General features: G+C 42.9%; 3 protein-coding genes across 3 annotated transcripts; 1 reads left to right on the top strand and 2 right to left on the bottom strand.

Annotated features, from left to right (window-relative positions):
* Positions 1 to 8,806: 8,806 nt before the first annotated feature.
* K441DRAFT_742416 (uncharacterized protein) lies at positions 8,807 to 10,766 on the bottom strand (the record flags this gene model as incomplete). Its single annotated transcript, XM_067654387.1, has 3 exons — positions 9,826 to 10,766; positions 8,907 to 9,773; positions 8,807 to 8,826 (listed from the first exon to the last, which is right to left on the bottom strand). Exons 1-3 carry the CDS (start codon positions 10,457 to 10,459, stop codon positions 8,807 to 8,809), a joined length of 1,521 nt encoding a protein of 506 aa, XP_067496934.1. The 5' UTR covers positions 10,460 to 10,766.
* A 7,464-nt stretch (positions 10,767 to 18,230) lies between these two features.
* K441DRAFT_701300 (P-loop containing nucleoside triphosphate hydrolase protein) lies at positions 18,231 to 20,786 on the top strand (the record flags this gene model as incomplete). The annotated part of the gene is made up of 5 exons (XM_067653326.1): positions 18,231 to 18,245; positions 18,538 to 19,462; positions 19,512 to 19,775; positions 19,828 to 20,033; positions 20,093 to 20,786. 5 exons carry the CDS (start codon positions 18,231 to 18,233, stop codon positions 20,513 to 20,515), a joined length of 1,833 nt encoding a protein of 610 aa, XP_067496933.1. The 3' UTR covers positions 20,516 to 20,786.
* A 695-nt stretch (positions 20,787 to 21,481) lies between these two features.
* K441DRAFT_594215 (uncharacterized protein) lies at positions 21,482 to 21,640 on the bottom strand (the record flags this gene model as incomplete). Its single annotated transcript, XM_067644946.1, has 1 exon — positions 21,482 to 21,640. A coding segment is annotated over one exon (159 nt), but the record flags the coding sequence as incomplete, so codon positions are not given.
* Positions 21,641 to 22,749: the final 1,109 nt, after the last annotated feature.

Raw genomic sequence — 22,749 nt, 5'->3', positions numbered from 1 at the left:
TACCCGTTAGTATCTCCCTGTTTATACCTACCTATCTATACTACCTTAATTTAATTAATCGATTAAATCGTTTATAGTGTTTGCTAGCTAGTCGTTATTATCTAGCTCTGGTGACGGTTATTTAGTTCTAGCGACGGTCATTTAGTTCTAGTAATAGTTGTCTAGTTCTAGCGACAATTGTCTAGTTCTAGTAACAGTCGTTTAGCTCTGGCGACGGTTGTCTAGCAACGGTTATATAGTTCTAGTAACGGTCGTCTAGCTAGTAACGGTTATCTAGTTCTAGCGACGGTCGTCTAGCGCTAGCAACGGTTGTCTAGTTCTGGCGACAGTCGTCTAGCTTTGGCAACGGTTGTCTAGCGCTAGTAACGGTCGTCTGGTTCTGGCGACGGTTGTCTAGCTTTGGCAACGGTCGTCTAGTTCTAGTAACGGTCGTCTGGCTAGCAACGGTTGTCTGGTTCTAGCGACGGTTGTCTAGTTCTGGCGATGGTCGTCTGGCTCTAGCAACGGTCGTCTGGTTCTGGTAACGGTTGTCTAGCTAGCGACGGTTGTCTGGTTCTAGCGACGGTTGTCTAGTTCTAGTGACGGTCGTTTAGTTCTAGCGACGGTTATCTAGCTCTAGCAATGGTTGTCTGGTTCTAGTAATGGTCGTCTAGCTAGCGACGGTCGTCTAGTTCTGGCGACGGTCGTCTAGCGCTGGCAACGGTTGTCTAGTTCTGGCGACGGTCGTCTAGCTCTAGTAACGGTTGTCTGGTTCTAGCGACGGTTATCTGGCTCTGGCAACGGTTATCTAGTTCTGGTAACGGTTGTCTAGCTAGCGACGGTCGTCTAGTTCTGGCGACAGTCGTCTAGTTCTGGCGACGGTCATCTAGCTAGCGATAGTCGTCTAGTTCTAGTAACGGTTATCTAGTTCTGGCGACGGTTGTCTAGTTCTAGCAACGGTCCTCTGCTAGCTGCTATTCTAGTACCTCCCTAGGTAGGGAGGATATAAAGAAGGAAGAAAGGGTAAAAAATAAGATAGTTATATAGGGTAGAGGCACGTATAGAGGCTATTGGGAATATAGCGGGGACCCGATACAGAGCTTCGTGTAGAGCCTCTATATATAGAGCTTCGCGCAGAGCCTTATGCAGAGCCTCTATATATAGAGCTTCTTGCAGAGCCTTGTGCAGAGCCTCTATACGTAAAGCTTTACATAGAGCCTTACGTAGAGCCTTATGCAGAGCCTTATATAGAGCTTTGTATAGAGCTTTATACAGAGCTTTATATAAAGCTTCGTGCAGAGCTTCGTGTAGAGCTTCGTGCAAAGCCTTTATATATAGAGCTTTATATAGAGCCTCATAAAAAGCCTTATGTAAAGCTTTGTGCAGAGCTTTATATAGAGCCTCTATGCGCAGAGCTTTATACAGAGCCTCTATACGCAGAGCTTTATATAGAGCCTCATGCAGAGCCTCTAAGTAATAAGACTATAAGATTATATAAGATTGTATAAGATTGTATAAGATTATATAGGATTATATATAATAGTTAAATATATAGTATATAACTTTACCTTAATCGCACGTTAAGAAATATACAGTTAGCTTTTAAAGTTGTTAAGTAGGTTAACTATATATTAAGTTAGTTAAATTATATATTAAGTAGGTCAATTGCGTGTTAAGTTAGTTAAATTATATATTAAGTAGGTTAACTGCGTGTTAAGTTAGTTAAATTATATATTAAGTAGGTCAACTACGTATCGAGTTAGTTAAATTGCATATTAAGTAGGTTAACTGCGTGTTGAGTTAGTTAAATTATATGTTAAGTAGGTCAACTACGTGTTAAGTTAGTTAAATTATATATTAAGTAGGTTAACTGCGTATTAAGTTAGTTAAATTACATGTTAAGTAGGTCAACTGCGTGTTAAGTTAGTTAAATTATATATTAAGTTGGTTAATTGCGTGTTAAGTTAGTTAATTGCGTATTAAGTTAGTTAAATTGCATGTTAATTACGCGAAACGCGAAAACCAAAGTCTACTTAAATCTCATCCTGCGAATATTTTCCCAATATAGGCTTGCTGTAATAATAGCCAGCCCTTTTAAAGGGCTTTAGTTACTTAATTAATAGCTTTTTATTACTTAGCTAGTAAGAGTTTTATCTTTATTACTATAGTATTAATAGTATAACCTAATACTTCCGCCTCCGTACCTTTAATATTCTTTATATTATTTTAGGGTACCCCTAGCTGGTTAGTAACTAAGAGGTATACCTCCCTTAGTAACGGCAGTATAGTTAAACACTTAACCACGAATATAAAATTATTAAGGTAGTGCTTAATAGTGGAGTTAATATATTATACTAGGATTTAGTAAAGACCTTTAGCAAATAAGTTAAAAAGGAATGGGGCTGTTTATAAGCTAAATAGTAGATAGCATTTAATATATATAACTCCCTTCTAGATAAAGCCGAGTAGGTAACGCGACCGCACTAAAACGGGCACTATCCGGAAGGTATCTTTAATATCTCGTTTAACTAGGTAGTAGCCTCTACTAGCTATAATTACGTATACTAGTATAGTCTTTATTTAGGTATAGTGTAGTACTACCTAGGTTAGGTTAATAGAGTTATTAACTAAGAAGCCCTTAGGTAAAGAGAGGTTATAAATACAGCGAAAGCCGCCATCTACCTTAGGCACTAGGCCTAGGGGTAAGGTAACTATAGAGTTAGTAGCCTATATACGGCCTAGGGCTAAGTTAGTAACGATCTTTTTAAAGATAAGATCTTCATTATTATATAAGGAGAGGTAGTTTTTATAAATATTAGGTAGTATAGGTAAGGATATCTTATAAAATTGCTAGGAGATTTCTAGGGTACCTATAAAGGAGCGTGCTCCAAGCAAGAGGTCTTAGAGGTAATAGTAAGTTAGCTAGAAAAGTTATTTATAAGTAAGTTTTAAAAAGAGGTACTAAATTAGGCCTGCCTTAGAGCCTTAGCGTCTATAGCAGGTCTATCTAAATAGTTAAATCTAGGAAGATGTCTTTATCTACTATTAAATCCTAGGTTTAACTACTTACGGCGGTAAGCTACCTAGGGTATAACTTTAATAGGTGGTTTTTGTTACATTTAGAGTATACGTAGCGGTAATAATATGGATCTTCTTTATAAGCCTACTAGTTATTCTAGCTATAATAGGGCTTACTAGAGGGGAGGGAAGGGGAGGTATTCTTTCGCGATTTTTTTAATACTATACTACGGACTTTAAGTCCCTGGCTCTATACCTTTATATTAGCTACCTAGTAGTATAGGGCCTTAAACTGGGTAGGTATATCCCAGTTACTAGGCTTAAACTAATTGCGATCTATAATATACCTATAGTAGTTAAGTATAAGGTCTACATTAGAAAAACGGGAGGGTAGTAAGAGCTAGCTAGGGGCTAGCCCGGGGCTGGCCCGGGGTCATTTTAGCTGGATCCGCTAATCTGCTTATATATACTTATTTATAATAGCCCGGGGCTAGCCCGGGGCCATATTAGCAACATTAACACATTTTATACGTTTTATACGTTTTATACATTTTATACGTTTTATACATTTTATACGTTTTATACATTTTATATAATATTTCCTATAGCTGCAATATGTATAATTATAATAAAATTCAAAATTCAAAATTCAAAATTCAAAATTCAAAATTTAAAAATTTAAAATTAATAGTAGCTATAAGGGATATCTCTCGCAGAGTCTCCAAATCGTCAATTAGCGGCGTTCCCGATAATCCGCCGGCCATATACTAATTTCCTAACTAGGCCTAGTGCCTGTCCTGCCTGTCCTACCTATCCTACCTATCCTACCTGTCCTACCTGTCCTACCTATCCTACCTATCCTACCTATCCTACCTGTCCTACCGTCTAACCGTCCTACTTATTCATGCCTACCTGTCTATGCCTGCCGGTCGTGCCTACTTATCTATGCCTACCTATCTGTATCTGTAATTCGGGGGAGAGGTCGGCCCGATCGAAGGCTCTGCTTGATTTGATTGCGATTAATTATATTGATTCGAATCGTTCTCTCTAGGCGTTCGCTAGCTGTACGTTTAAACAGTGGTCGTCTGGGGTGCCTCCCTAAGAGGCCTTAATTCGATTTGATTTGGTAATAGAATGATATCGAGGCTCTAGTTCGATTCGATCGATCGATTAAATTAATCGTGGTGTTTGCTGGCTGGTCGTTTAAACGATTATTGTCTAGTTTTAGCGACGGTCGTCTAGTTCTAGTCACAGTCCTCTAGCTACCGTTCTAGTGCCTCCCTAAGTAGGGAGGATGTAAGGAAGGAAGGAAGGGTAAAGGTGGCATTTAGGTGTACAAGGGGTATGCAAAGGCACGTATAGAGGCTGTCGGGAATATAGCGGGGACCCGATGGTACTTCGGACNATTTAGATNATAAGGAAAATNAAAGTCCTNCTAGGAGCCTACTAGGAAGCCTACTAAAAGCCTACCCGGAGGCCTTTAGGATTTTAATACCCTAATAGCAATAAATATAATAATAGTAATAATATTTATTTTATAGCTATAAGCTAGNATAGTGCTAGCGTATAGCTCTAGGGCTTAGCTAATATNGCTAAAAGCTAGCCCTAGGCTAGGGGGGGTTAGCTAATATAGCTAAAAGCTAGCCCTAGGCTAGGGGGGGTCAGCTAATATGGCTAAAAGCTAGCCCTAGACTAGGGGGGGTTAGCTAATATAGCGGAAAGCTAGCCCCGGGCCCTAAAAACACTTTTAGCAAAACCAAATTTCCTATACCACTTCCCGTTTTCCTGACGTAGGATAGAGGTCTAGTTATAGGTCGCGGAGTAGTCGCGGATCTTATTTATCTAGAGTAATATTCTTATATAGAGGTTGGTTAGGCATATATAGAGAGTGCTTATAATTACTACATAGTTCGTAAATCTAGTAAACTAGACCTCCTTATTCTCGTAGACCTTACAGCTAGTAGTAGGTCTCTTTAAAATAAGCTTTCCGTTTTTAATAGTAGCTATATTAGAAAGGTCTAGGCGGCTANAGTATACCTATANANNGGCTAGGTTCTNTAGGCGGAAGGATCCTTTTTATATATTATAGAGGTCTCTTCTAGCTAGGCTAGGGAGGTTAAGCTTAAGCGTACCTAAGCCTTCTAGTAGGTTATAGGACTTACCTAGTTTATCTACCTTAGTAGTAGAGGTATACTCTAGTAGAGCAGGCTACTTTAGAGCGGCTAGCCTTACCTAGTAAAACTCCTCTTTCTATTCCGTCTTTTAGATCCATGCCTATTCCTCCTACTCTCTCTTTTAGATCTCTAGGTTATAGAGTTATTAGGCCCTCTTATCTTATTTTTTAGCTCTTTCTTCTTCTAAAGATAAAACTATAGTATATTTGGTAGATAGGATAGTCGTAAATAAGGAGGTAGATAATAGGGTAGTTAAGCAAGGAGTTTTTAAACAGGTGTTATTAGCTAGAAAGTCGGTTATAGGCCTTAATAATTATCGCCACTATAAATACTAATCGCAAGCAATCTATAATGAAAAGAATAACCTATTAAGTGCAGTTGCAAGCAATAATGTTATTAACCGTGTTAAACATCTAGTTGAATACCTAAGTTGCAGGGTTTTCGTTATCTTAGCATGCTCAGACCACAATGGGAGGCCGGATAAATCCGGCCCGATGGCGCTAAACCAGTTTAGGCCATCTGTCCCGTTATAGTCTAAGACACTTTAGCAGACGTTTATAAAGCACGTCGCTAAATCTACATTGCTAATATTACAGATATTCACTTCTTATTATTACAACAAGTTTAGGCAGCTTAAAAAATCCATTAATTATACATTAAGCTCTAGCGAATCGAATGGTCTACATAAGAAGTCTCCCCACTTTCCCGTTCCTAACATTAATTTCAAAATAGCCGTAACACGGTTTGCCAAAGTGTACAATATAAGAATTCTGCCTTTACTGCCCTGCTACTGCCCTGATACTGCCCTACTACTACCCTACTACTAACCTGCTATTGACCTGCTATTGACCTGCTATTGACCTGCTACTGACCTACTACTACCCTACTGCTCCCACTACTGCCATTACTGCTACTACTGCCATACCATCCCCCGCTCTAGCTGCTTTGGCCGCTACCGTCTAGGCTATAAGCAACCGTCCTAGCCGTTATTAGCTATATAACTGCGTCCGCTTAAACCTTTAGTATAGAGCTTTTTTATTGGTTATGGCAGATCTCGCAAGTCTTAAACCGGCCAAGTTGGAAGGGTTGGCGCAGCAGCGCGGAGGCTACTGCGGAGACTGCGGAGACCGCTGCGGAGATTGCTGCGGAGATTGCTGTGGAGATTGCTGCGGAGGCTGTTGCGAAGGCTGTTACGGAGGCTACTGTGGAGGCTGCTTCAGAGGTTACTATAGAGGCTGCTGCCGAGGTCGCTGTTAGGCCTACTTCTCCTTCCGCCTATACTGGTAATAAACACATATAGTAAGGTGGAGGCTATATAAATCCATCGCAGCTACAATACTGCTGTTACTAGAGAAGTAGTGCAAAGCTACTATGTAACGCTTGTGGATATTAACAAAGACCGCTTATACGTCAAATACGCGCGCCTAACGTCTTAAATTTAAATTCTAGTTGCACTAGATGTACTAACACACAGTGTAGATATCCTAGATATCTACCATTCAATCGAAAGCTTAAGAAGACTAGCTCCTGCTAGACGGAATAGGGGTTTCTTTAACACCTTTTAGATGCACTATAGCTAGCAGTTAGTTCTAGAAGATCCATCAATTAAAGAGCTGATTAAGGCGATTTTAATACAGGTATTAACAGGATAATAGACGTGGTAGTTACTTACATTAATTTCGTTAAAGTTAATAATTTACCTCATATAAACAAAGCGGCTCGGCTTTTAAAAGCTTACCAAAGTGGCTTAGACTAAGAAACAGATAGATCGATTGAATAGGTTAGCTTGCGGATATTCGATAATCCGCGCAGCGGATATTCATCGGTTTCTTAGTCTAAGCATACTAAGTCAAGGGTTTTCGGCCAAGCAATGTATAGACACGTGACAACTAATAATGTCATATATTATTAGTTTCTAAAAGGGTGGGGCGGCTTTAAAAACGCCCAGCCATAACGTCTACTAGCGCTGTATCCCTTATATAGATAAACACGCCCTATAAAATAGGGCCCGTGCGCACCAATCAATAGGGTGCATATATAGGCGGTAAGTCGTTCTGCCGCATCACCAAACCAAAACTCTTAAAAGTTTTTGATGTTCTGCGCACGGGCCACAGAATATAGCACCCTATCCGTGCAAGGGATAGACTCGGAAGGTGTTCGGCGATAAGGTAAGGAAGTAGTTATAGATTTTAGCGTTTATTAACTACTACAATCGCTTTATAAAAGGCGTTAATACCGCCGACTAGATAAGATCCTATTACACTTCCCTTAAGCATCACCAAAAGACCTGGAAACCGCTACTTTACTTCCTACTTAATATAGTTGTTACCAACTACTTTAAGCTATCCTCCTTTGCTAATTAAGGCTAGCCGAACAAGGCTGGCCATAAAGCCTTTATTAAATGCCTTATTAACTCCCTCTTCTAAAACTTAATCCGCGTCGCCAAAATATATAAACCTTATATTCCTATAAGCCGAATTAAACGGTACTTGGTGGTGGAGCATGGATATAAACCAGAGAGAATAAATAGCAAGGCAGTTGCTTGCTCGGCATGCTTTAAGGCAGGAAAACGAGGTATGGTTAAGAGGCTATCGCGAAGGAAGCCTCTAGTAGAGCTTTCTGATAATATAGTGCGGAAATCGCGCGACGATGGGAGTTGGAAGAGGCCTAAACAGGTGCCAAGAACTCGATTTGGCTGTAGGCTCTGTAAAATACCACTCTATAAAACAGGGTTGTGCTAGGAGACCCATATTAAGCAGGTCAACACCATAGATTAAATATAGATAGGCCTTTTCAATGTATATTTGAAGCTTCAGGCGAATATTTGGTATATGGCAGAAAGCCTCACCGAAGCAATATAATTGGCTGAGCACGGGCCACACTTTTGAGCACGAATCCATCTATGCAAGGGATACGACTTTTTTCCTATACCTCGTTCCTCCTTGCTAAAGAAATAGGTAGGGAATTAGTAATTAATAGCTACTCTCCCTAAAAGTAGACTATTAATCCTAGATTTACGTTCTAGAAAACGGGTATTTTATAAGGGCGAACCTCGTTACATAAACCCACTCCCATAGGAAAATTTTCACGAGGTTGTCTTGTATAGGGTATAAACACCAATTCGCCCATACACCTTATATTTAACGTAGTAATGGTAACACGGGCCGGTCCCCTTCCCCTATCCCCTACTATAGCTACCCTAGCAGTGCATCGTCTGCGGTACGCCTGCGGTCCTCTATAGCTTGATTGCCTATAGCGCGACAGCCGTGGACCGGTTGCAGTAGAGGTCGTCTGCAGCACGACGGCTGTAGACTGGTTGTAGAGGAGGTCGTCTGCCCTGCGGCAGACTGGTTGTAGAGGAGGTCGTCTGCTCTGCAGCAGATTGGTTGTAGGAGGTCGTCTGCTCTGCAGCAGACTAGTTGTAGAGGAGGTCGTATGCCCTGCGGCAGACTGGTTGTAGAGGAGGTCGTCTGCTCTGCGGCAGACTAGTTGTAGAGGGGGTCGTCTGCCCTGCGGCAGACTAGTTGTAGAGGAGGTCGTCTGCCCTGCGGCAGACTAGTTGTAGAGGAGGTCGTCTGCCCTGCGGCAGACTGGTTGTAGAGGTCGTCTGCTCTGTGGCAGACTGGTTGTGGTAGCTAGCGTCGTGGTGACGTGTCTTCAGGGGGTATACAACCGGCGGCGCCCTTGCGACGACGGACGGAGGAGCAAAGGGGAGGCGACGGACCAGAGACATACATACCTCTAGTACAGCCACTACCGCTTTTAGGGCTCGTTCATCGGCTGGTGCCAAATCTTCAGATTTAAGAATCAAAGCAACGAGTCCGTCCGGTATCCGTTTCGAGTTCTGATTGTACCCTTCTACCACACGAAGGGAAGCCTGCATGCCAACTTTTGTTACGTACACTAACCGGGAAAGGGCGTCGGTGATGAGCTTTGCATTGCCGCCGCTGGGCTCGAGATTTGCCAATATCGCGTGTACTACCGGATCAGAGGTCCCTTCAGGCAATGATTTGAGAGTATGGAGGATAGGCGCGATGGCCCCGGCATCCTCAAAGCGTAGAGCAACCCACTTCAACGCCGGCCCGTGACTCGTTGCCTGGTCGATCCGCTTCAAGGAAGAGAGGTAGTCCCTAGAAATCCGTTCGGACCAGCGGTAGAAACTTCGCTGAAACATCAGATGTTGAGAGGCTGGACGCGCGGTTCCGCCGGAGAATATCTTGCGCAGGTCGTCTTGCCAACGGAACCAATCCTCAATTCGGACTTGCTCGAAGAGTTTCTCGGCGAGTTCGGGGCCTCGGTCCTCAATCGTAGCTAGCAGCAAATGTTGCCAACTTGACCTTTGCTGCCCGATCAATGTTTGATGGTTCTCTTCTCTTTCAGCAAGCTCGTTTTCTAGATTCCGCATCCTACTTTCGAGTTGGGCCCGCTGACCGCTAATCTCGGCCATCTGCTCTTGACTTCTTTGCAGCTCCATACTCATATTCCCTTGTTGGGTCTCTAGTGCTCCGATAAGTGCATGGCACTGTTTAAGCTCTTGCAGACTGCTCTCAAGCTCGGTCTTGGTATGAGCCAGCTCTTCTCCTAGCTCTTGAGCAACCAAATCTTTAGAAGGCGATGTCAGCACGAATATAGCCAAATTGAGAACGTCGCGTACCTTCTTGTTGAACCCTCTGCAGAGCAGTGAACTGTCCCTGCATGACGACTAGTTGAGAAACTAAGTCTTGTTTCCCTCTTTCGGCCTCTTGCAGTTGGGAGGACAACTGCGTCTGCTGCCGCAGAGAGTCTTGACGCGCCACGCCCAAATCCTGCTCCTTCTGGTGAAGATCCTTCTGGTGCTGCTGGATTATCTGCTTGCTTTGCAACAATTCTTCCTCCACCTCTAACAGCGCTTCTTTCTTCTCTTTTAGCTCCTGGGCGGCGATTTCTACGCGTTTGCTGGCCTCATTAAGGCTTGTCTGAACCTCAGCCCTTGCTTCGTTGAGGTCTCTTTCACCTTCGGTCCGGAGTCGCTCCAATTCCTGGGACATTTGCTCCAGCTCCTCGCTGAGCGCCTCTGTTTTGGACTGTTCGCTCTCAAGCATTGATTCTAAGTCTTCGACCTCGCCTTCCAAGAGCTCAATCCGCGAGCGATCGCAGCAAGGTCCTTGGTTCGTGTCCATTTCTTGTTCATCACTTCTTTCGTGCTCCTGCTGATGGCGTGGGTCTATTTGAAGAGGTTCTTGCAGCATTTCGCCCATCATCGCCATATCGACTCCATTACCAAGCTGCGGGTCGTATGGATACGCCATGTTTGCGCTCAGAGCTATCGTGCGAGATGGTCCCGCAGTAAGAAATATATTATCGCCAAGATGACTTTATCATGAGAAACTGAATAAATCGAAAAAAAAGTGGCGGAACGGCAAGAGAGATTTCTGAGGACAGCACAGGTGCTACGAATGTGCCTTGCTAAGACCTGCATGACTTAAGAGCTCAGGGAACCGGTCCCGATCAAGCCAAATATTGAAGGCTCCATCGGCATTAAATCGAGACTTCCGGAACTGGTAAAGATGATTCAGATTGTATTGTTGGCTGATGCGTGTTTCTTCTTTGGACGTTCAGCCTGTGCCACAAACTTGGCCCGATAACGAGCGAAAGAATTCAGCACGCCATGGCTGTTGACGTGGTGCTCCAACTGGCGTTTCAGTGCAGTTCATGGCCTCCTCGTGTCAAGCGCCCACTTACTCGGCTGATATGATTTTGCGTGACTGAAATATTCAGACTTTGACTTTGGCTCTGATCTCGCATGTTGTCGCGTTTTCCAAGCCCTTTGAGGTGACACCCCGCCTGCTAGAGCTCTACGGCCGCCTTGCGTTTCTTTCCGCTTTCTGAATACTTCGAGGCATCAACTTTGCTAGTAGCTATTTCTGCAGTGGCAATGCCATCATGCCAAACACTGTCGGCGAGCCATCGCCAGAGGCGGTCAAGGAAGTCGTCGTAGCAACTGGATGTAAACCATTGCGGGCAAAAACCTATCTCAATGTGCGCACCCATCTCACAGCCAATTATTTGCCTGTATTGGACTCAAAGATTTTATCGCTAATGGCTTCTTCAGAGAAACGATAACGACGTTGCGAAGGCGATAAAATTGTATCGAGAGCATCATTCCACCACGGTAAGGGTCATCGTTCATATTATCTTTTACGCACAGAAAGACGGCTCTTTTGCTATCTCTAGTCAAGCACAAATAGTACGTCGTGCTTTCCTTTCTCTATCTCCACTTTTCAGCTTTTTACTTTATGATTCCCTAAATAACTTTGCTTCATTTCCGCCTAGCTTTGGAGCCAACAACAATTCATACCCTTAGTGTCGTAAGTTCACTAGGTTTGGACTGACTTATACCGGGATAGAAGCCAACAATGTCTTCTTCGCAATCTACTCAGTCAATATTATCAAGTGCTGCACCCGAGGTCTTCTATAAACTTGCACGATGATGATGATGAAGTTTATTCCGCCCGGAGGCACTAAGCCTAGAGGGCACTAGTACTATATTACATAACTTCGCTTCTTTTAGTCTCGCCATATTCTCGTACAAGCCCATACATATGCCTTATTTAGTACGGCCACCACCCCAATATATACGGATTATATAATAGGAGGAAGGACTTAAACCTTATCTTTAAATAACACCCCCTAGCACGCAGTACCCAAGTTGAGAAAGGGAAGATGGAAACGGCAGAGGTGGAAGGAGGCTCGACGCGTTAATCGCGTCGGGAACGCGCCAAGATAACCAAGGCCCTTAAAAACGATAGTTACGAGAGCAATACAAAAGATACGGTTTATGTAGCAGCAGTGGCCCCTAGTATACCACAACCAAAGCGCACGGGGAAAAAACTACGCCCTAAGAATTAAATAGGGTTAACAAGAAACCGCGCAATGGCTAAAAAGAGAACAGAGCAGCCGGTAATAACAGCCACTATAGCAAACCAATTAACAACTAAAAGAATAAATATAATATTAAATATACAGATTAAGGTGCTAACTAACCTAGTTATGTTACTACTAGGGGTATTAGAGCAGCAGAAAGAGGCATAAGCAAACTAAATTAAAGTCATTACTAAAATGTTTATAGAGTAGATCGACGCGCTTAGAGCTAAGGTTATAGAGAAGATAGAGGTAATCCAGACCTAATTATTAAACATTTAAGCACTACTAAGCGCGGCTCCGTTATACGCGGATATTGCCCATACGCCGCCAAGCAGTTAACTAAGTAACCTAACGTCCTTCCCGTCAAGGAATACCATGCCATTAACTATCACTAACACGCTATACTATACAGTTAATATATCTAGAGTTAAAGAGGAAAATAAGAACAAAGCATAACCGGGGGTAATTAGGCAAGTAATTAAAAGTAGTATACGCATAACGGAAGGCCACAAGAGCTAGCGCTGTACAGCAGTAATTAAAGACCCCAGGAACCCCGTACGCATTAGGATAACTTATAGAAATAATGCCAAGCTCTAATATATAAAAGAAGCGGCCTAGAAGACCTTAGCACCTAGTATTTAGATACTACGAGACTAGCTCTACCTAGTAAAAATTAACAACGCTAATCGAATAGCAGTTCTTAACTAGAAAGGAAAGATTTAAGACGAAGCAGTGGAGGTGCTAGGAAAAGAGAATAATGTATACATAGCCTAAATAGGGTAGCTTAGTAGAAAAGACACAGGAAAGGTATATGGTTCAATAGTAGTATACGTTACTAAAAGCAGTAAGGCAGCACGGTTGCTACAGGACTAATACTTTTATATCGCAGGGGAATTAGCCTATATTAGAACCTATAAACCTAAAAGCGGCCCAACGTAATGCTACTAGTGTTAGACACTAGGACATAAAGCTTTCGCATATATAAGACCGCAAGTATGTACTAGATGCGCTTAAAAAGGACATTATTATAATAACTGCTAAAGATAGATCCTAAAATATATACTATACGGAGGACTATATAAATCGTTTAGTAAAAATTGCTAAGTGCTTTATCCTACCCACTATATATAAGACACTTTAGGTACTTTAACTAAATATCCGAAAATAGAGTATAGTATAGCAGAGCCTAATAAACGATAAACAACTAAAAGACTTTAGAGTATTAGTAATATTAGAGCCGTATATATAGAAAATAAACGACATAATTATAACTATCCCCATAGGACACTTAAATTGGACTAAGATAATACCCATAGTCTAGCGCAAAGAGAGGTGGGCGGTATAGAGCATATTATGGATTTAAAAAGATATTAAGGCTAAACAGGTGCCAGTACAATTGGCAGATCTTACCACGGCGGTGCTGCGCCTTCCTAACTAATTAGTACTGGTAATGTCGGTATATATTAAGGGAAAGAATACAGAGGCACTATAGGATATAACTAGCAAACTATACTAATTAATCTAAAAAATATAGAATAAGATAGGGACATGAACCAATATAATACTTATAGAAGACTTTAATCAGCACGACCAGCTATAGGGAGGAAATGACGTCTTGCCAGCGAGATAGGGAGAAGCCGACCCGATTATTGACCTTATAGGAGATTACTCCCTATATAGCCTGCTGCCTAGGGGTACAAAAATATAGTAAAATGGCAACTATAAGATAACGATTAACCTAATCCTAGCATTAGACGAGCTAGTATCTACAATAGTAAAGTATATAGTATATAGAACAGAACACGGATCTGATTATAGGGCAATTAAGATAATATTTAACATTACGGTCCCTAAACGCGCTATAGAACAGAGAATGCTCTTTAAAAACGCACTATAGAATAAAATTAGAAATAGGATTACTACCGCCCTCTATATAATCCTAGTAGGCGGTAGAGTATAGCAGCAAACAGACCAGCTTATAGATGTAGTACTAGAGGCAGTATACGCATTAACTCCAAAAGCTAAACCGTTACTATACGTAAAAAGGTAGTAGATAACAGACCTTATAAAGCTCCGCCGGGTATATACTTACTAGAGAAACTAGGTAAAGAACTAACGCTAAGCGGGTTAGATATTACTAGAACTAGAGTAATAAGCAAAGGAGGCCTTAAAGGAATACTATAATATAATACGGAAACAGAAAAGGACACACTGGAATAACTTCCTAGCTAATAACATAAATATTTGGCAAGTAGTAAAATACCTTAACCTAAGCGGCAACTCAGCATTTAATAAGATACTACTACTAGTAAGGATAAATAGATCTATTACAGAAGGAAAAGATAAGTAAGTAGCGGAGCTATTAACCACGTTCTTTCCCCCACTGCTAGCAGGAATAGAGGACAAGGGCCCACGGCCCTAACGAACGCTAATACTAATGCCGCGTCTTACAATAAAAGAGGTGGAACGGAAGATATTTATAGTAAAGCTATAGAAAGCGCCAGGGGACGACGGCCTACTAGCGATAGTATAAAGGCAGATATAGCTAGTAATAAAAGATAGGGTCCTACTCCTCTTTTAGACCTTACTAGACAAGGGTGACCTTCCTAGCCAATAAAGAAATGCTAAGATTATACCGCTTAAGAAGCTAAATAAAGGAGACTATATAAAGGCAAGGGCATGGAGGCCTATCTCTCTACTTTCTACATTAGGCAAGGTACTGGAGTCTATAGTCGCCAAGAGAATATCGCACGTAGTAGAAACCTTTAGACTACTGCCTATAAATTACTTTAGGGTAAGGAAAAAGCGCTCCACTAAATAGGCGCTGCTACTACTATAAGAACATATATATAACGCATAGAGGTCTAGGAAGATGCTCAGCCTTATTAGCTTTAATATAAAAGGGGCATATAACAGAGTATATAAAGAAAGGCTATTACAGAGGCTTATAGTAAGAGGTATACCGCCAGTACTAGTGCGGTAGATTAATATATTCTACTCTAATTATACAGCAACTATCTTAGTTAACGGCTATACCTCTAACTAGCAATAGTTACTATAAGTAGGACTACCATAAAAATCGCCGCTCTCACTAATACTATTCCTCTTTTTTAACGCCAACCTAATCTAGTACTGGCTTAATATAAATAGAGGCTTAATAGCGTTTATAGATAACTATAATATATAGGTTATAGGACTATTAGCAGTAGTAAACTGTAAAGGTATTTAGGCTATTATTAATAGAGTAATAAACTAGGAGAAACAAAGCGGCGCAACATTTAAAGGAGAAAAGACTATATTAGTGCACTTTATAAAAAACGCGGAGCGGACTAATACTACCCTATTTATAATTAAGGGAAAAACAGTTATACTAGGGCATATAGCTAAGATTCTAGGGGTAGTTATAGATACGGAGCTTTAGTATAAGCAATATATCGCAAAAGCAGCCACTAAGGGCCTTATCGCAGCTATGACACTAAAGAGACTCTAGATAGTATCCCCCTTAACCATAAGACAGCTATTTAGGGCAACAGTAGCGCTAGTAGTAAACTACGCCTTAAACATCTAGATATACGTCTGCGGGGGTTCCGCTATAGCCGTAATAAATAGGGTATAAAGAATTAGAGCGTAGGCAATTATAAGAACTTTCTGTATAGTAGCTATAGTTATTAGGGAAGCCAAAGTAAGTATACGGTTAGTACGCGAGCGGCATTTAAAGAGGGCCACTAAGCTATAGGTCAACCTCTATACACTATATAAAACGAACCCGCTCTTAAGGCTCCGCACGAAGATACTCTAGAGGTTTACATCCCCACTATAGAAGATAGCCTATATATACTAACATACACCAACAGATAAGATGGAGGTTATTTAACCCTACATAGTACCACTATAGGAGGATTAACTACCTATAAGTATTAACCTAGATAAAGATAGGGCAACTAAAGCCGCTAACTTCGTTTAAAGTATATAGATTACAACAAGCTTATCCGGGAGGAGAGGCATAGTAAAAATAGGAGGTATTGTCTATAATACCCTTAGCAATACACCAAATAGGGAAGTGGTTATATACTTAACCATACTAGAACTAAGAGTAGAATAGAACCTATATATGGCTAAACTAATAGCAATATTATTAGCAATAAGACGCTTACTACCAGATCTATAGGGGAGATAGATTACTATATTTACCAGTAATTAGGCGGCACTACTAGCGCTTAACTAACCTAAGCACTAGTCCGGCTAAATAAGTATCGTATAGATCTATAATATAACCCATACACTAAGGCAAAGAAGCAACCGCGTCCTTATGGCATAGGTCCTAATATAAGGGGAGTTCGCACTAGGTAAGAAGGTAAAAGAAGTAGCACAACGGGCCACTACATAAGGACGCCTACCGCAAGGACAATAATACCAGGCCAAGGCTATAATAATTAATACAGTAAGAGTAAGACAGTAGGGTAGGAAAATACTACTAGAAGGAGTAGGAAGGTACTTAAGAAAAATAGATACAGCGCTATTAGGTAAACATACCTATAGGCTATATAACTCTCTTAAGTAAGAAAAGGTAAATATATTAGCCTAACTACGGATAGGAATAATATAACTTAATAGATATCTACACCAGATTAGAGCGGTAGAATTAGATTAATATAACTGCGGATAAGTAAGAGAAATAGTAGAATATTTCCTCTTTAGGTATATAAAATAGACAGCGTATTAAGAATAAATGCTGTAGTAAACAGATATAAAACAAGGCAGCTTATCCTTCTACCTTAGGGGCAAGGCGCTATCTAACCCTAGACAGTAGACACTAAACGTAGACATAGTCCAAATAATAGTAAAATATATAATAGCCACCGGACGACTTAAGGCAGAACCGGATCAATAACCCGCCCACCACAGTTAAACCTCCCCCCCCCCCCCTCACACTTCGACCAACCCACACCACATACCCTCGTGCCACTAGCAGATCTTGCTTTAATCGCCGAAGATAGGATAATAAATACTTAGAGGAACAGCCCCCTAAGACTACCTGCTACTAACTACTTACGAGATCTCGCAGAATAAGGTATTAGTAACACTAGGGAGTACTAAGTAAGGCATATATACGGGCTTGTACGAGAATATGGCGAGACTAAAAGGAGCGAAAATATGTAATATAGTACTAGTGCCCTTTAGGCTTAGTGCCTCCGGGCGGAATAAACATCATCATCATCATCACCTTATTTAGTACTCCCTAGTACTATTTATACCTTATTCTATGAGATCTCGTGGGTAGTTAGTAGCAGGTACTCCTGGGGGGCCGTTCCTCCAAGTGTTTAGTGTCCTATCTTCGGCGACTAAAGCGAGATCTGCTAGTAGCACGAGGGTGCGTGGGTTAGTTACAGTATACGGGTGTAATATCGCTTAGACCACGTCCACTTATAAACGCTGGTAGTATATATAATAGGAATTGTACAATCAACTAAGCTGCTAGTAGTGGTAGTAGTAGTTGTGGTTGTAGTTGTGGTTGTAGCTATTAGAATTAAAATTAGAACGGAGACGGTTTACCCCAAAATCGTGCCATAAGGTCTTAAACTGTAAGTACTAGGCCTAGTGGTTTCTGGTGAGGTCGCACTGGTTATAGGGGTAAGGATAATGCTAGTACTAAGGCGTATATACGTGGTTATAGAGGGGATTGCGGCGAAGGGGGGGGTAGAGGTGGTAGGTAAGGCGATTATGGCGATTAAGGTAGTGGTTTACGTTTTAGTGATGGCCGGGGTATACGGCTTAGAAGCGGTTTCTAAGGTATCTGAGGTATATAAGGTGTAGTAGGCGTAGGCGTAGGCGTAGGCGTAGGGGTCTTATTTGGTATTGCGGTGCTTTAGGGTGCGAGTAGTGGGAGATGGTTATAGAAGTTATCCCTAATTTCTGGCTACAAGCATTTATCCTTATAATCCTCTACTAGCTCCCCAATAGAGTAGTCTATATCATCCTAGTCCTCCCACTGTATACGACAGAAGGCGCATCTTACAGTATCCTTCCCGTTACCTAAGATTAGACGGTAGAAGCCGGCGGCGGCGAGTTTTACTAGGGAGAGATTTTAATGGGGCCAGTAATTGGTGAATAAGCTTATACGGGAGGATATCGTTCTAAAGCGGGTGGCTAGGGTCGATGGCGGAGGCAAAGGTAAAGGCGAAGGCGAAGGTATTGGTGGAGGAGATGCAGCTGGGCATGGCGGGAGCGGCGATTTAGGGGAGTGTAGGGTTGGAGAATGAGGGTGTAACGAAGGCTGTAAAGGAGGAGGCTGTGATAGCGGAGAGAAAGGATTCGAGTCGTCCGTAAAAGCGGTCCGTTTCTTTTTCCTTCCTTTCCCTTCCTTCCTCTCTGTAGTCATCGCCCGCGTCTTTGGAGCCATCTTCCGCAAGGTGCAAGATCTGATAAACTTGCACGCGTCTATCCCAGCAACTACTCGGAAGAGGATTCCCCACGTGGTAGTAGCTCGACACCATTGTTATCTCCTGTTAGCTCTTCAATTTCGCCACACTCAGAACACGAGCCAGTGAACGACAGCGGCATAGAGTCCGAGTGGGAACGTGAACCAGAGCCTCCAAAGACCCCAGAACCACCTGATAGTTCAAAATGGAATTTCTGGCTTCCAAGGATTCCTCCCCCGCCATCCTTCCAGCCCGGCGGTCTTGATGGCAGCGCTGGATTTTCGATTAGGGACCTCGTAGGAGCAGTGCAACATGACACTCCTTATGAGCAAATCCTAGCCTATCTTAGTCACCACAGCCATCCAAGTGCAAATAGTGTCAAAGCACATATCAACGATCCTGTCGAAGGGTTTTCTGCAATGTTCTATGCAGCCGCGACCAACAATGAATGGATCATCCGACTCTTCTTCAAGTATGGTGGCAATGTGAACGCTGTCTACGGCAGCCCTCCGCTTCCGCTTTTGTTATTCGCCATCGCAAATAGTAAGACGATTGAATACGACACAACAACGAGTGTAGCAACTCTCCTGAGTCTCGGCGCCGACGCTTCCGTGATACCGAAGGCCTTCTACTCACCATTCTGCCAGGACCTGCCGGAGCGTGGACCAAGCGACGAGGACCTAGACAATTTGGATGATTTAAAGATCCAGTGGTGCAAATCCCTCGATACACGGGCGATGGTCGCTGAAACATTGAACCTTACCCAGCGATACCACTTGGAAAAGTCTTCTAAACTGGAGAAACCGACAGAGCGGCAGAGACAAGTTGCGGTCCGCAACTATTCTGAAGATCTGTTCGGTATTCCGTACTTCTTGATTGGCCAGTCGGCGGCTACACAATTGCTCATGAAGGAATTGTTGCATGGCATGTTGAGACATCGACGCGATCCGCTTGTTCTAGTGTTCGCCGGTTCGTTCCTTTCGAACACATCCCATTGATCTTCAGCTAATGTCCATAGGTCCAAGCGGCCACGGAAAGACTGAGCTGGCGAGGCGTCTTGGTGCTCTGCTCTCACTAGAGCTCCATGTAAGCGACTGCACCATAGTTAGCCGCGAAAACGAGTTTTTCGGATCGAGGAAGCCGTACGTCGGGGCTGCAGAAGGTTCACCACTAAACAACTTCTTAGCAAGAAAGGATGGGCAGAAATGCATTTCCTTTTTGGACGAGTTCGAGAAGGCGTCACCCGATATCTGGAATTCGCTTCTGATCCCATTCGACAAAGGTACAGAAACATGCTTCCAATATAGGATAGAAACGTGCTCACCACTACACAGGAGAATATCAGGACCGACGCGATCTACGAACAATTAACTGTTCAAGGACGATCTGGATCCTTGCCACCAACGCCCTCGACGAACAAATCGAAGAGTACTGCAAAAAGAATGAAGAAATCTTCAACGAGGAAGACGCCACAACGCGAGAAACGCACCTAGAAACCCTCACCGAGAATATGAAAGAAGAGTTCAAAAGCCGCTTTAAGGTCGGCATAGTAACCCCCACTTCTCTTTTGCAGTCAAATGGTCTGATCTGTGTGAATAGCCCCCACTCACAGGCCGCATCTCCTCCTTCATCCCTTTCCTCCCCTTCTCCTTGAGCGAAACCTGCGTCGGCACACACAAATACCTCCTCGAACTCGCGTCCGAAGTGCATCGCCCCGTCAACACCTCGTTCGGCGACCGGGAACAACTTCTCGGTAACATCCGGCTTAAAATAAGGCTAGATGCGAGTGTCTGTAAGACACTTGCGAAGGGCTATGATCCGCAATTAGGCATTAGAAGTCTTAGGAAGGTGGTCAGGGATACGGTGGCTACGAAACTGGACTATGAGTATATGCTGACGCATGATTTGATTAAGGAGGGAGTGGAGATGGAGAATTATGTTGTTTTTGTGACGAATGGGAAGATCAAGATTTTGAGGGTGCCGTCGAAGAAGGATGCTGCGGCGCCGGCGGCAAGTAACTGATTGGCTTTTTTTAGCGTTTCTCAGGCAGGACTGGATTGGCATACTATGGCATGGCATATGCACTCTCATTTGCAGAGAGGATCGATAGATGTCGGAGCGTGAATCATTTCGAAGCGTACGGAGCAGATCGCGGTACTCGCGTGTCTAAACTGCTTGCTTTTCAGCTTACACATAATTATAGATATAGCAGCATATCCTTCACACCTCATTACTTCGGTAGCATTATCTATTTATACCATAGATAGGGTAGAATCAAAGGTTTAATAGGCGTCAAAATACGTATATAACTCCGTATTATAGTAGTTATAGAACTCCTCTGGCTTTAGGTGAATGTACGATTAGAAGCCTAAAGCTATAATATTACGAAGGAACGAAGAGGAGCAAGGGGCCTTTGAAATATGGCTTAACTACATCTCATATATATTGAAAAACCTTGTGGAACTCTCAGAGTGTCGCTAGTTTATTTCACAAACGATGAGATGAACTTCAATGCGCCACCGGACGTTATTATCAGTTCTTTATTCAACGGGTGAAAATCTATCGCGTGCGACTCCTTATGCGACTATATAGTGCCCTAGAATTCAGTGCCTAACACAGGATTGATCGCATTAGTAGTTCTGGCATGGCCGGTATTGTGCTTGAAGGAATCAAGCCTACGTACTGGCCAACGTCGGCTAAGATATTGCCGAGCCTAGCATGATTACACCAGACTTGAGTTGCTAGCGCCCTGATACTCGGGTCTGTGATAGAATTGTTCTGTCTTTGAAGGATTAGGCCCCGAAGAGAGAGACGAATATACGTACACAATTGTATCTGCTGTGCGCGAGAACGTAAATAGTGAAAGCAGAGACGGCCCAGCGAGAACAGACCAACGATTCCCTCGACGGTAATCGTCTGACAGCTGGAAGTGGCTGGTCTGATACCTTCCTTTTGGCCCGGAGGTACATGTCTATGGCAACGCTGGAGTCACGTTGCCCCACCCCACGGCGCCGTGGCCCTGGATTCGGTCTTTAGCTGCCGATGCTCTAAACAAGTCAATCGCTCGTGCCAAATGAATATAATCAAACCGTACAACTTTGCTGCTTTCTTTAGATCCTTTTTACAGCCTACACCTTCGGCATAACATTAAGCGGCTTTCTCAAGAGAAGCTGCCCTCCGAACTCTCAGCCATCTCGAAACGCCGCAGCGCTAATGACTTCTCCGTTTCAACAGCCCTTCCATTTAGATGACTTTCTCTAAGCCCGTGCATGAGGAGGGCGCAGTGGACTTTAATTTTACTCCCTAGCGCGTCGTCTAGGATTAGTTGATCGCCTTTTCTGCCATATTGTAGTCATCAGTCATTGGAATGTGGCCTGCCTCGACTGCGCGCTTCAGCCAATTGGCCCATCCAACGCTATCCTCCCGCCTGTCCCAGTCATATTGGCCAACAAGGGCATAAGGCAACTTCACTTCTTGTAACCCTTCTTAAGCGGTGAGTCGTATATAATCAATCGGCGCGGCAACGTATCCAGCTTGAAGTAGCTCCAAGCCTTTGCTAAATTCCCATTCTGCAGTAGTTTTGCTGATTCTTTCCGTTGTCCTTGCCTCTACGTCTCCATTACTCAAAATCTTTTCCTCAACATCTTCTATCGCAGCTATATTCTGTGTGACATTCAGGTGGAAATAGTTGGGTTATGGTACGGGCGAGCTCCCGGCGAGTCGCGGGTCTACCTCTTCGAGCGTTTGGATTTTCCTCTACGAAAAAAACATGACAGTCGGTGGAGGAAAGTTAGCAGTGGTCATGACAGCTGCAAATGGAGATCGGTATACCTATCTTCTAAGAGAGGTTGTGATTGAACTGATTAACAATACAACATGAGGCTGGGAGCGGCTGAAGCTCAGCCTCCATAAATCCAGCCTTGCAGCCCGATGCAAGGCAGCAAATGACAGCGACATAAACAGCTCAGAGCAATTACAATACTCAGAAGAGCACTTTTCTGATTGGCACAAGCCTCAAAAGCATTGTGCATTCATTTAATTCGGAGTTCGGGTTGTTAGCCTGAGGTGAAGGACAGATCGGACATCAACATGGATCGGAAGTACTTATCGATAAGAAATAGGTGTGAAGCTAAACCAGTCGACCTGGTGCCGATCACTACTATATTAGGATTAGATCAGGGGTGCCTATGTCTCATCGATTTCATGTATATATAGTCTCTTTTCTTTATAGATTAATCTTCACACGAGTTCTCCAG

The sequence above is a fragment of the Cenococcum geophilum genome (genome assembly GCF_001692895.1).
Source record: "Cenococcum geophilum 1.58 unplaced genomic scaffold K441scaffold_86, whole genome shotgun sequence".
Lineage (NCBI taxonomy): Eukaryota > Fungi > Ascomycota > Dothideomycetes > Gloniales > Gloniaceae > Cenococcum > Cenococcum geophilum.
Note: the sequence above shows the minus strand (reverse complement) of the source record. Positions and strands in the feature narration are given on the sequence as shown.